At 42.7% G+C, this 14,807-nt stretch overlaps 1 protein-coding gene across 2 annotated transcripts in view; it reads left to right on the top strand.

Moving 5' to 3' along the window:
* The window catches only part of LOC309547466 (phospholipid-transporting ATPase IK-like), a 269,016-nt gene that overhangs the window by 75,310 nt on the left and 178,899 nt on the right, over positions 1-14,807 (top strand). For both annotated transcript variants that reach the window (XM_082247329.1, XM_082247328.1), the window contains exons 4-7: positions 785-898; positions 5,490-5,588; positions 12,057-12,118; positions 14,546-14,618. In XM_082247329.1, the coding sequence (XP_082103455.1) occupies positions 785-898; positions 5,490-5,588; positions 12,057-12,118; positions 14,546-14,618 (348 nt within the window). The remainder of the gene's footprint in view (positions 1-784; positions 899-5,489; positions 5,589-12,056; positions 12,119-14,545; positions 14,619-14,807) is intronic.

Genomic DNA, 14,807 nt, shown 5'->3' with positions numbered 1-14,807 from the left:
TTTCATGAAGGTGGTTGTGGTGGCCTCAGGCTCAAATTTTGCCACTGATGGTAAGTAAAAATTTTTATTTTTGCATGTTAGCCAGAGGTGCCCGAAAAGAGTGCTGTGACTAAAAAAAAGTTGAGAAATGCTGTTTGCTTTATTTTCTAGCCAAACAAGACTCACTGAACCACAACTTGTACAATTATGAGTCATGCAAATGTAACAGTTTGTGTTGCAGACAGTTTAGCACACTGCTAACCAACAAATACTACAAAATGTAATACGTACAGTTCTATATTTAGGGTGTAATCTCTCTCAGGCCTGTTTAACTGGACCGTGTCTATTTCTGATTCTCCGCCCTCCCCACTTCTCTTCTGGTTTGCATCCACATTGAATTGTAAGGTAGTATTCCCAGGCACACTCCCCTGCTAACCAGACCAGTGATCCCTGCTTCGTTACATAAGGCGGGAACTAAGTTCCGGTACGGTTTGCACTCATACTGCAGTAAACCATACCGGATGGCAAGTGAACCACGCCTAGGACCACCTCTTCCTAGTGGTATCAAGGGTGGTGCGATTACTGGCAAACCCCTGGCAGGGCTCAGAGCACTCACATTACACACCCTGAATCGTGCCTGGCACCGGTTAATAGTGCTAGTGTACCCATACTCTATATTCCAAACTTAGACACAACTTGGCATCTTCAATACTGCTGGGATAGCAATATTAAAAATGTAACCCTTTAAAAAGAAAAAAAAGGTAATTTGCCACCCTTATGTTTCAATTTTTTTTTTCCTACACAGGACAATTCGATTAAAACCTCCAAGTACAACCTGCTGAATTTTATACCTTTGAATCTTTATGAGCAGTACCATCAGGCCCATATAATTTACTTTACGTTGGTGATTCTTTTACAGGTAAGTTCAAGCTTTTCACCGCTTACAAAAAAACACCTGAAAAAAGTCTCACATTTTAAGTAATGCCTAAAATTGTACCTTGGCTGGCTACACTCTATGTGATCTGCCCTAGTGATGCAACCATCTTATACTCTGGTTGTGACAATTGCATGCGGTTCTTGCATATCTAAATCTAGAAACCAACACTGAGGGCCCATTCACATGTGCATTGTGGCAATATGTCCTTTATTTTCGCCTGGTAATCCTACAAATAGCACACGACCTGCCCCTTAATGGCTACACACAATCCATGGTATCTATGGGGAGAACCATAGCTATTACCCAGGATGGATGTGTCGGACTTTGTTCATCTTCATTGCACAGTGGTTGATAGGATTTGTAAATTAAAAAAAAGATCACTTTTGCTTTTTTATTAGCTTTTTAGGAAGGGACAAGGAATTTCTGGCAAAAATACTATTTTGCCACCGCCAGCGCATCCAGGAGAAAGCAGCATTTTATAGGAAAAAAACGCTTGACGTGTGTAAATGTGTCTATCCTTGTGTTAACACTAGGCTTGTTTAGCACTTGAACGTTAATTCATTTAGGCACATGAAATGCTTGGGCATTAATTCATTTCATTGGCCAGAATAATACCTTATTCTGGCTACTAAAATGAATTAACACTCAAGTAAGCCTTGCGTTAACACGTGTTTAGGAGAGATAGCAAAACGTCCAGTAAACATGAAGCCTTAACCACTTGCCGACCGTCCCATAGAAGTTTTACATCTATAGGGCAGCCGCTGTGCGCAGGATGCCATGTATATATACGTGATCCTGCACTTCTGGGTAGGGGGTTCGATAGCGCGCCCCCCCCCCCCCCCCCGCCATCTCACTTTTGCTGTGATTATGTACACCGGCACCCACCGATCTATGTAAACAAGGCAGATTGTCATTCTGACACGAGGGAAGGCATGGATCCTATGTTCCTGCAAAGCAGGGACATGGATCCATATCTTCTTCTAGTAAAAGCACCTCCCACACTGTAATAAAACACCTGGCTAGCCACAAAGCACAGTTAACCCCTTCCCAGCCAGTGTCATCAGTATAGTGACGGTGCATATTTTTTTAGCACTGATCACTGTATTAGTTTCACTAGTTCCCAAAAAAGAGGTGTCAAAAGTGTCAGGTGTCTGATTTTCCGCTGCAAAATCGCAGTCCCGCTATAAGTCGCTGATCACCGTTATTACTAGTAAAAAAATCAATGAATAAACATTTTATAAATATATGAGTTAGTTTTCTAGACCCTATACCTTTTGCGTAAGTATAATCAATATACGCCTATTGGGATTCTTCTTTTACCAAAAATATGTAGCAGAACACATATTGGCCTAAATTGATGAAGAAACTTGATTTTTCACATTTGTTTTTTTTTTATTGGATATGTTTTATAGCAGAAAGTAAAAAATGTTGGTGTTTTTTTTCTTTAAATTGTTGGTCTTTTTTGTTTATAGCGCAAAAAAAAAAAAAATAAAAAAGGTGATCAAATCCCACCTAAAGAAATACAATTTTATTTGGGTACAGTGTCGCACGACCACACAGTTGTCAGTTAAAGTAACGCTGTGCCGTATCGCAAAAAATGGCCTGGTCATGAAGGGGGGTAAATCTTCCGGAGCTGAAGTGGTTATTGTGCCTTTGTGTGATAAAATGCAAACATGTTGCATTGTAATGTACATCTCCGATATGCATGTAAACCTGGCTGTGAATGCACCACATAGAAAACTGTTGTTTTCTACGTGTCATTACAGTTAACTGCTTTCATTCAGTGTGGAAAAATGAGGGTAACTGTACATACTATGAATAAGCCCTAAAGCTCAACTCTGGGAAATGTGAAAATCCTTCCTTGTACTGGGGCTGCATCTGCACTGTAAGTGTTAACTGCTCAATTAGGTCTAGGAGAAAGTAAGGGTCCTTTCACACGAGCGATCCGATCAGATCCACCTGTCTGGGGCAGTGGATGTCAGCGGTGACATGTCCGCTGAAACCCGCTATCAACCGCATCCGATCCGGTCCGTGAAATTCGGACAGATGGAAACCCTATTCTCCCTCTGTCCAGGGGATCGGATCGGACAGGCGGTCTGCTCTCATCCGATTCCCCCATAGAGATGCATGGGGCTCTGACCCCTCCCTTTACGCACAAAGAACGGAGAGGGAGATGTCACCTTCCTGCTCAGTGGGGATCTGTGTTTATGATCCCCTGCTGAGCAGAACGAATCCGCCTACAGAGGCGGACCGCGTGAAAGCGCTGTAACAGTTTTACTTACCCAATTCTCTGTTCCCCTGCAATAAAGAGATCCCCCTTTCTCTGGCTGTGGACTTTTCCTTGATGGCTCACATGCAGTACAGAGCTATGGACATTGCATCAGTCTTGATGAAGTCAGGGGACCTTAGACTACCAGAACATAGCAAAGAAGAGGCTTTGTGAGGACCAGTCTAGCAGCGTAGGGGAGTGGATCTAATTTTCTATAAACCTAGACCTTAGGCCCTGGTCACATCTTGCAATTTGGGATTGCAGGCAGATTTGCTGCGATTCTGTCCATAATCCCAAATCGTGTACCTTCAATGGCACCCCAAATATCATGGCAAGCGGCACCTTGCCCAAAAAAAAGCAAAAGCTTCTTTTTCGGAGACAAACACGCAAAGGTGCAGCACATTCAAGTGAATGAAAAAAGAAACAGGAGAATGCCTCTAAGTGTGATATTTAATAAGTATAGAGCAAATAGTGCATTAAAAACTCACATAAAAGGTAGAATAAGAAAGATAAGGCTCATCTGGGGTAAGACTGCTTCACTGGCAGGGATAACCAGCCGTCCAAGCTGTGTAATGGAGAGCCTTCCTTTGGCGTGGTTTCTCTTGAAGGAAATGGACAAGTTCCAGGTCTCAGCTGTGTGAGCCACTGGTTGGAACATGCTTGGGAACACGTTGTGTTCACCTGCTCCACGGTGACGTCACACGCTAGCCGGCGCTGCTTTCCAACCAGTGGCCCGCACAGCTGAGGTCCAGGACTTGTCCATCTCCTTCCAGAGACACCACGCCGAGGGAAGGCTCTCCATTACCACAGCTTGGATGCCTGGTTCTCCCTGCTACAGATGAGCCTTATCTTTCTTATTCTACCTTTAAGTGAGTTTTTAATGCGCTATTTGCTCTATACTTAATAAATATCACACTTTGAGGTGCTCTCCTGTTTCTTTTTTCTGATATGGATCCTTGAGTTGGCTTCACTTCAGAGGAGAAGCTTAGCCCTACTCTGGATTATGTATTGACTATCTACAGCCTACCCAATTGACTCTTTGGACTATTAACGGACTTTAATTGTATTTTTATTTACTCTCTTTCAAACAGTTCACTATAGGGCTTTATCTGTGCGCCAGCATTTTAGGTTTACATTCAAGTGAATGGGCTGCCCAATGCAACACACAGAATCATGTAAAAATCAGAGTTTAGCTTTAACCACTTTACCACTAGAGGATTTTGCTGTCTTACGTCTGGGCCACTTTTTTGCGATTCGGTGTTTTGCAACTTTAACGGACGATTGCGCGGTCGTGCGACGCTGTACCCAAACAAAATTGACGTCCTTTTTTTCCCACAAACAGAGCTTTCTTTTGGTGGTATTTGATCACCTGTGCGATTTTTACTTTTTGCGCTATAAACAAAAAAATAGCGTTTATTTTGAAAAAATAACAATATTTTTAACATTTTTTTATATGAAATTCCCCCCAAAAAATGTAAAAATCAAAATTTTTTTAAATTTTTGGCCAATTTGTTTTCTGCTACCTATGTTTGGTAAAAAAAAATCACAATAAGTGTATTTTGATTGGTTTGCGCAAAAGTTATTGCGTTTACTAACTAAGGGAAAGAATTTTTGTCATTTTTGGTGTTTTTTTTTTAACGAGTAATGGCGGCGATCTGCGATTTTTTTTGCGGGACTGCGACATTGCGGCGGACAGATCGGACCCTTGACTGACATTTTTTACACTTTTGGGGGTACCAGTGACATTTCTACAGTAATCAGTGCTATATATATGCACTGTTACTGTAAAAATGACACTGCAGGGAAGGGGTTAATTTTATTGGAGAGGGAGGGGTTAATGTATGCCTGGTGCTTACTGACATGTGTGGGGGGAGGTGACTGAGTGAGTCAGGGACAGATCGGATGTTCAGCTATGCTGAACACTGCAATCTGTCACTCCCTGTCACTTAGGAGATCCGCCCGCTCTGTTTACACAGGCGGGCGGATCTCCAAACTGGATTCCCCGACGATCGGGGAAGAGCAGCGGCGATCGCCGCCGCTCCTCCCCTGGCCCGACTCCCGCTGTGACTGAAAACAGCGGGAGCGCCGCCTACGGGGGGAGAAGTCTAGCGACGTAGTACTACTTCGCTAGACGATAACGAGCCACGTTGTTGCAGTAGCAGCAATGTGAGCAGACCTAAAGTGGTTAACTTCTCTAAATTGTTGTATTTTGTTCTACGTGGCTGCATAATATCATGTGTCGCATCAAAAATAGACATTTGCTAAACAGCTTTTTTTCACTTTATACATTTCCGTTTTTTACAGTGCATCCCGCAGATTTCAACCCAGCCTGCGTACATCATTGTGATACCGCTGATATGTATTCTGGTAGTACGAGGTCTACGGGACATAGCAGACGATATTGTAAGCAAAACATCTCAGAATTTTCTTCTATCACTATGTGCATGCTAAAATGTAATAAGACAAACATTCCTGACATGTATTTGTTTTTCCGTGATAAAAGCCACAAACCTGAATAGGTAAGATGCAGACAGGGAGTTAAAGCGGAGTTCCACCCAAAAGTTGAACATCCGCTTTAAGTGCTCCTGACCTCTGACATGCCACATTTGGAATCTCATTTTTTTTGGGGGGGGGGGGGGGGGGGGGATCAGGTACCTAGATTTGACAGGTACCCGCTCCCACTTCCGTTCAGGTCGCCTAGGCGGCTCGAGCAGGAGTTCTCCTCTCCCCCTCCCTCCCTGCAATCTTCTGGGACATGTCACAGGTCACAGAAGATTGCCCGCCTATTTAGGACGCGCAGCGCGACTCGCGCATGCGCAGTGCGTGACCCAGCTGTGAAGCCGCAAGCTGGTGCCCACACTAGAGATGCGAGTGCCGCGGGGAGAAGACGGAGAGAACTGAGGCTCCCGCCGGCCGCATCGCTGGACTGTGGGACAGCTGTAGCTGCTGACTTTTAATAAATACCGAAAGGGTGGATCTCCGCTTTACAGTGGAGCTGCAGATAAAAATCATAATCTCATAGTCTAAATTTTATTTCCCAAATCAATGTTCTTACAGTTGCAAGCACCCTTTACTCATCTGACTGATGGGTGACTATAGAAAAAATAGCTGTTGCAGTTCTGCTTTTGTGGACACTTTAGTGTCCCATGGTGTGAGGTTGACAGCACCGTGCAATGCAGCTCACACTGCTGGCCCACCTTCAAAGTTCAGCTATACAGATGTTTACAGGAAGATAATATAAATACATTTTAGGTACTTGTAATAGCTGTATTTAGAATACATTTAAAAAGATTATGTCTGTTTAAAACATATGGGTGTTGGCACATACCCTATATTACCAAAAGTATTGGGACACCTACCTTTACAAGCATATGAACTTTAATGGCATCCCAGTCTTAGTCCGTAGGGTTCAATATTGAATTGGCCCACCCTTTGCAGCTATAACAGCTTCATCTCTTCTGAGAAGACTGTGCACAAGGTTTAGGAGTGTGTCTATGGGAATGTTTGACCATTCTTCTAGAAGCGCATTTGTAAAGTCAGGCACTCATGTTGGACAAGAGGGCCTGGCTTGCTGTCTCTACTCTACTTTATCCAAAAGGTGTTCTTTTGGATTTAGGTCAGGATTCTGTGCAGGCCAGTCAAGTTCCTTCACCCCAAACTCGCTCATCCATGTCTTTATGGACCTTGCTTTGTGCACTGGTCCAAATCATTTGGTGGAGGGGGGATTATGGTGTGGGGTTGTTTTTCAGGGGTTGGGCTTGGCCCCTTAATTCCAGTGAAAGAAACTCTTAAGGTGTCAGCATACCAAGGCATTTTTGAAAATTTCATGCTCCCAACTTTGTGGGAGCAGTTTGGGGATTGCCCCTTCCTGTTCCAAAATGACTGTGCACCAGTGCACAAAGCAAGGTCCATAAAGTCATGGATGAGCGAGTTTGGGGTGAAGGAACTTGACTGTCCTGCACAGAGTCCTGACCTCTACCCGATAGAACACCTTTGGGATAAATCAGAGTGCAGACTGCAAGTCAGGCCTTCTCGTCCGTAACCTCACAAATACGCTTCTGGAAGATTGATCAAACATTCCCATAGACACACCCCTAAACCTTGTGGACAGCATTCCCAGAGGAGCTGAAGCGGTTATAGCTGCAAAGGGTGGGCCAACTCAATATTGAACCCTATGGACTAAGACTGGGATGCCATTAAAGTTCATCTGCGTGTAAAGCCAGGCTTCCCAATACTTTTGGTAATATGGTGTATCTGTAAAAGTTTTCACTATTTCCTGCTTTGCCCAAATGTTGGGTCTTTTTGACAGTCAAAGCTAGAGTATTTTCTTAAGAACTTGCTAAAGCTTTCCTGCTCCCTCCCTTTTTCCTACACATTGCTATTGACTGGTAAGATAGCCCCTCAAAGTGATGGACAAATAAGAATGTGGAGGGCGAGAGGGACCAGGCAAGTTCCAACATTGCCTGGAAGTGTCGGAATGGCCCCGCACTTGGTAGAAGCTGAAGCTGCCAAAAGCAACTGCAGGTGAGTGCTAGTCATGTGAAATGTAATATCTGTCAAGAGCTTTTGATTTTTTTAAAGCTGAATTTTGGGAATGCCCATTTACATAGTTACATTGGTCCACCTTTGACCAATGTAACTATGTATGTGCCATACCTGGCTTCTCCTAGAGAAGTACAGGAAGTGGAGAGGAACTGGTCACAACCCATGTGACTGCTCTGCAAGACAGGAACATCCAGGACCACCCGGACATGGACGGCTGGGACCCCGCTGGATACCCACTATACAAGCTCTACTGACCCACTTGTCGTAAGACATTGGGGGTCAACACCATCTGGTGAGTTTAAATTATCTACCCGATAACACATGAGCACGGAGGGTGACACCACCATTGCACTGATCTTTTTTTTTTTTTTTTTTTTTTAACACCATCACTGAAGCTAGAATATTTTGGACTATTTGGACACTTTTTATATTATTTTCACCTTTTTTTTTTTTGCACTAGTGTATTTATGAATTATAAGGTCTTTTAAACCAATCTGCTTTTTATATTTAATAATTTTTTCCATATGTTTTTCAACTTGATATTGATGCCAATATAGTTGATATTATTTTGTTATATGATTGCACAGTCACTATAAGCACTGTTTAAGCATTTTATAAGGGTGGATGCTAAAAAGGCATACAGTACACCAATTATCCAATACAGATAGGTAGCTGAAAAGCCATTTATCACAGTTTTAAGAGCCATTGCTCTTTTGCTTATATTTTCCAGCATCAGATGATTTTTGGTTTAACACACCACCCAGCTCAAAATAGTATTATTTTGTTTTAAGGATATGCGCTGTGGGTAATATTAATATTACATCGATTTCATTGCTTACCCCTAAGGGTTGTTCACAGCAGCAATCCTATTGTCACATTTAATCACGTTTATATCATTTAACCCCTTGGCGCGAGTGTTTACATACCATTAAATGCCATTGCTGAGTTTGTTGTCTACTAGGACCCCCAGGTCCTTTTCCATCTTAGATTCCCCCAGAGGTTTTGCCCCTAGCGAGTAACTTGCGTTCGTATTTCTGACTCCCAAGTGCATTACCTTACATTTTTCAACATTAAACCTCATTTGCCATGTAGTTGCCGACCCCATTATTTTGTTCAGGTCTTCTTGTAAGGTTTCCACGTCCTGTGAAAAAGATATTGTCCTGCATAGCTTAATATCGTCCGTAAATACTGAGATTGTTATGGTCATCCTATCCTTCAGATCATTTATGAATAAACTAAACAGTATTGGTCCCAGGACAGATCCTTGGGGGATCCTACTTTTAACACCCAACCAATCTGAGTACTCCCCATTTTTCTCCACCCTCTGGACCCGCCCCTGAAGTCAGTTTTCAATCCAGGTACTCACTATATGGTCCATACCTACGTACCTTAGTTGGTACAGTAAGCGTATGTAGGGAACTGTATCAAATGCCTTTGCAGATAACCTACATCTACAGGCCTTCCTTTTTCTAGATGGCAGCTCACTTCTTCATAGAAGGTTAATAGATTGGTCTGGCAAGAACGATTCTTCATGAATCCATGCTGATTACTACTAATGATACCGTTTTTATTATTAAAATTTTGTATAAAGTCCCTTTATCATCCCCTCCAATAGCTTGCGGACTATTGATGTTAGGCTAACCGGCCATTAGTTCCCCGGGATATATTTCGGGCCTTTTTAAATATTGGTGCCACATTGGCTTTTCTCAAATCAGCTGGTACCATTCCCTTCAGTAGACTGTCCTTAAAAATTAGGAACATTGGTCTGGCTATGACCTGGCTGTGTTCCTTAAGTACCCTAGGGTGTAAGCCCTCTGGTCCCAGTGACTTATTTATGTTAAGTTTTTCTAGTCTAGTTCTGAATCTGTCTTCTGTTAACCATGAGAGTGCTTCCTGTGACGTGTTATTAGTACAGTGACAGTGCATATTTTTAGCACTGGTCCCCCCAAAAAAAGTCAAAAGTGTCAGTTGGGTGTCCAATTTGTCCACCGCAATATTGCAGTCCTGCTATAAATCACTGATCGCCGCCAGTACTAGTAAAATAAAAATTTATAATAAAAAAAAATATATCATATTGTTTGTAGACGCTATAACTTTTGTGCAAACCAATCAATATACGCTTATTGGGATTTTTTTTTTACCAAAAATATGTAGCAGAATACATATTGGCCTAAATTGATGAAGAAATTTGATTTTTTTTACATTTTTTTTTATTGGATATGTTTTAGAGCAGAAAGTAAAACATTTTGGGTTTTTTTCAAAATTGTTGGTTGTTCTTTGTTTCCAGTGCAAAAAATAAAAAACCATAGAGGTAAACACTAAAAGAGAGCTCTATTTGTGGGGAAAAAATAACATAAATTGTATTTGGGTACAGCGTCGCACGACCGCGCAATTGTTAGTTAAAACAACGCAGTGCCGTATCGCAAGAAAATGGCCTGGTCAGGCAGGGGTGTAAACCTTCCGGAGGTCAAGTGGTTAACTGATATTCTTAATTTTTTTAAATAAAAAGTATAAACAATACAAAACAATATTGCAGTTGGTTAGCTATATCAAGATAATACAGCACTTGGGTTTCGGCACATACATTTGAGGGCATAGACAACTCTTTGGTACAATAGGTAGATCTTTGGAGTAACCCACCCACCAAAGCTCCCTCTTACATCAGATGTGCCCACCAGGGCTCCTCCCTACATTAGATGTGCCCACCAGAGCTCCCCCTTACTTCATCATATGTGCCCACCAGAGCTGCTTCTAACATAAAGTGTGTTCACCAGTGCTCCCCCTTACATCAGAGGTGCCCACCAGTGCTCCCCCTTACATCAGAGGTGCCCACCAGAGCTCCCTCTTCCATCAAGTGTGCCCACCAGAGTGCCCCTTTACATCAGATGTGAAAACCAGACCTCCCCCTTATATCAGATGTGCCCTTCAGAGCTCCCCCCCCCCCCCACATCAACATTGCCCACCAGAGCTCCTTCTTAGAAAAAAGTAGCATATCCTTACTGAAAAAGCAATAATCAGAACCAACAACCCTAATTCAACTACCGCAAAGGTGGTGAGAAAAGAAGGGGGAGTTGGCAGGCAAAGGGGGATGGAAAGGGGGGGGGGCGAGAAAAGAAAAACCAGTAAAACGAAAGAAGAAAGAAGTTCCTGAAAGGAAGAATAAGAAGTAGCCGAAGGTAGAGTAAGAGGTGAAACCAGAAGTTAATAAGCAGAAACCAGAATCCTGCTACAGCCCTTAAAAAGGAACACCCATTTATTTCCAAAAGTACTCAACATAGAAAAGAAAAGGGTAAAAAAAACAGTGGGGGGGGGGGGGGAGGAGTAGTCATAAACTGGTCACAAGGACAACCCTCTAGCCTCCACCCAGATACCACAGATCTTCTGGAATTCCTTTGGAAAGTTACGACCCTTAGGTTGCTTTTACTTACCTGATTCCCTGCTCGCCCAGCAGATGGCGCTCCCCCATGCTGCGGTCAAGGATTCCTCAGCGTCATCACGTCCAATGCAGGGCTATGCAACCTACATTGGTTTTGATGACATCAGGGCCTTAGTTGGAGCATGGAGGAGAAGACACTGCGGGGATCAGACTACTGGCAGCGGATTGGGTAAGTAATTCAATGCCTCCTAGACTTAAACAAGCAGTTAACCCTTGCAACGTGGACACAGCCCCACTGTAAGGGAGAATTTTAAAGTTTCCTGGAGTTGGGCTTTAGGAGGTTTTGAAAATATGGAAAAGCCTGCAGTGCAGATATGGGTAACAGAAGTTATGTCTTCATTAAGTGGTTATAAAGGCTAAAGGTTTTTTTTTGTTTACCTTAAGGTAAAAAACCTTCCAATAGCAGTGCCCCCAGCCCCCATCCCTAACACTTTCCTGACTCCCTATATCGATCCAGCGCTGTGCCCAGCTTCAGTTCTTCTCTTTCCTCTTCCTGCTTTCACAAGCTTGGCTGAGAGCAGCAGGAGCCATTGGCTCCTGCTGCTGTCAGTCATATTATCAGATAAGGGAGCGGGGCTGAGTCAATAGACTCACACAGCCTGGATTGGGATCGAGCCCGTACATCTACCCCCTATGCAAGTGGCTTGTTATGGGGGCACATGGAGAAGAGAGGGAGCCAAGAGAGGTGGCAGGGGACCCCAAGAAGAGGAGGTTTGGGGATGCTCTGTGCAAAACAATTGCACAGATCATGTAAGTATAACGTGTGTTATATATATATATATTTTTTAAGGAGTCTTTACAATCACTTTAAGAAACATTAAAGCACTGCAACTTTTCCAACAGACCATGTATGCATGATCAAATGATAATCAGACTTACTTGCTTTTCAGTCTCGTCATAGAAGTGATAACCTGATTAACAGTAAACCATGTGAAATCCTACAAGGGCAAAGGTGAGAGATGGCACATACTTTCAAGTATGAATAGCTCTGTTATGAAAATGTCACTGGCATGGTAGCTATATATGTGAAGAAAAACAACATATCTGATTTTTTTTTTACTTTTTCTCTGTTTTATATTTTTGTAGAGAGGTGCCTTAGAAACAGGATGCCATGGGGCTACAAAATATTGATAGTTCTCCTGAAGAGCTAGTAACAATAAAGTAGAACTAAAGGCAAATCTTTTTTTTTTTTTTCATTTTAGAGCAAAGGAGGGTTATAACCCCTGTGAGAATTTTTTATTTTTTTTTTTGCGTTCTGTCCTCCATTGTGCAGATTTTCTTCACTTCCTGTCCCATAGCCAAACAGGAAGTGAGAGGAAATCCCTGTAAATGAAGGGAGCTCCTTAGGGACACCCAGGTCACCAGAACTAGTGTCCCCATTGGAAGATTTCCTCTTTATTACTTTTCTGGGGACAATTCAAAATGTGTGATTTTCTTTTACTTTCACTTTCAATGATAATGGTAAACAGGACAAATAGAGAGGATGGCTCTCCCTAACTGGGGGTCACAGAAATAAAAACTGACCAGCTTTCTAATCCCTCTCCTCTCTATCCCAAATTTTTTTAAAAAAAGTTTTGTCTTTAGTTATACTTTAAACACAAATAATGTTGCAAATTTCAAGTAAGACTGCGTCATTCGCATAGAAGATTTAGGCCAGTGCGATTTGTAGCGGCAAGAATCTTCCAATTTCTGCTGCAGCTTCAAGCAGCTAGGTGCGGCTGCCTGGCCCTGTTCACTATTAGAACGAGGCGCCGGCGGCTGCAGCTATTTGCAGCTGTCTGCATAACCAGCGATTACCTGCAGTGATTGCTGCTGGACGCAAAGTGCTTCCAGCAGATATAGCTGCATATAAAAGCTTGCTGTGCAGAAAGCCAAAAATAGCTGCGGCTACCACTGACCTGTCATTATAGTGAACAGGGCCGGTGGCTGCATCTAGCCACTTCGCAGCAGGAATCAGAAGAAGAAGCGGGGTCTTCAGTTCAGCATTTATGTCCCCCATTTGATGTGTTCCACTGAGGGTGCAGGTATGGCTAGGAGTCTTCCCTGACTCCATGTAATCAACAAAACAAGTAGAGAAAAATCTCAGCCACCGCGCATCAAACAAGCCCAGCGTGAAATAGGTGATAGCAGCCTCAGCTTAAAGTGTTACTAATCGCGCAACAGTAAAATCAGTCTTTATATGCTATGAAGCATGCTTGTTATACTCACTGTAGAATCTAAGGGGTTAATCCTCCACGTTGTGTAAAAAGGCTGTTTGATCCTGTCTTCTATGATCCTTTCCTTCTTCCACAGTCCCCAAACCATCTCCTGATAGAACAGAGCCTTGGAGTCACTCTGCACATGCTCAATTTAGTGTGTATTACTAGAGAGGTTTTAATTTTGTTCTTGGGTGGGTGCATGTGATCAGCACAGGGCCAATCCGCACTATCCAGACAGAGGGTCAGGAGTCCAGCAGCCTCAAAGGACAGTCAGAGGAGTCAAGAGGAGAATGAAAACTCCTCCTACAAGCTTTAACCAGACAGTGATAGAAGGCACAAGACTGCTATATACTGCTGATGGGAAAACATATTTAGCAGTTTAAATGTACTAAAACAATTGCATTTTCTGTGTATTGTGGGAGACCAGATATAGTGAATGCAGGGTCCTGGGTTTAGTAACATTTTAAATACATTTTTGTGTGTCAAAACCCAAAGGTAAAAAATGTATTGCAGCTTACCCATCCTAAAGCTGAGTACACACAGGCCAAATGTCGGGCGGCATCAGCCGGTTCAATAGAAACTGGCCGACATTCGGCCCTTGTGTACAGCAGCCAGTCAGATAGAAGCCAGCTGTTGGGCCAGCTTCTGTCAATGGGACATCACCGAAAAAGGTTCCCTATCAGCACTCTCAGCCAATGACCGTCCCCCTGTCAGAACACAGTAACACAACAGGGGAGATCGCTGTACTAACATCTCATGGTTAGTACAGTCCGGAGCTGTCCGTTTTTCTTTTCGTTCAGCCTGCTGGGTTGAACGGAAAAAAAAAAACGAATACTGTGTATTAGGCTTTGGATGTAGTGGCTGCATTAGCCAATGAAACTTAACTTTCTTATAGATACAACAGGGGAAGTTAGTACTTCTGGATAGCTTTTATTGTTCTGTGTCCCTGCTTTAGAGATATGTTAACTTCTTGTCTCAATGAGAGGTGATCACTGGGACAATACAGTAAGTGACAGCGAATCCCCCTGATCGGATGCAGCAAACACATAAAAACCCTATAGAACCCTCATACTTTTTCTAAAACTAACAAAAACATTGGGGCTGAAATTCTACTTTAATGTGCATTCATACTTGTAAATCAGAGTTAAAAGTAGCAAAACCTTCTTTTTCTGCTTTTCTAGGTTAAAAAGTGTGACATGGAAGGATATTCATGTTGGTGACATTGTATGCTTACATAAAGATGACTTCGTACCAGTAAGTGTACTTATTTTTCCAGTGATGAATGCAACCAGAAAAGTTTAATTTGCTTCTCGTTCACTTAGCATGGTGAATTCTCACTAAACGTCATAAATAGGTTTTCAACCAATCATGAGATGGCAAAAATACATTTTTTTTTCCCCCATTTTCCTTCTGCATGATTTACGATCGTTCGCCATGCAAGGT

The sequence above is a fragment of the Pelophylax lessonae genome (genome assembly GCF_965119305.1).
Source record: "Pelophylax lessonae genome assembly, chromosome: 1".
Lineage (NCBI taxonomy): Eukaryota > Metazoa > Chordata > Amphibia > Anura > Ranidae > Pelophylax > Pelophylax lessonae.
This window is presented reverse-complemented; position numbering and strand designations above follow the sequence as displayed.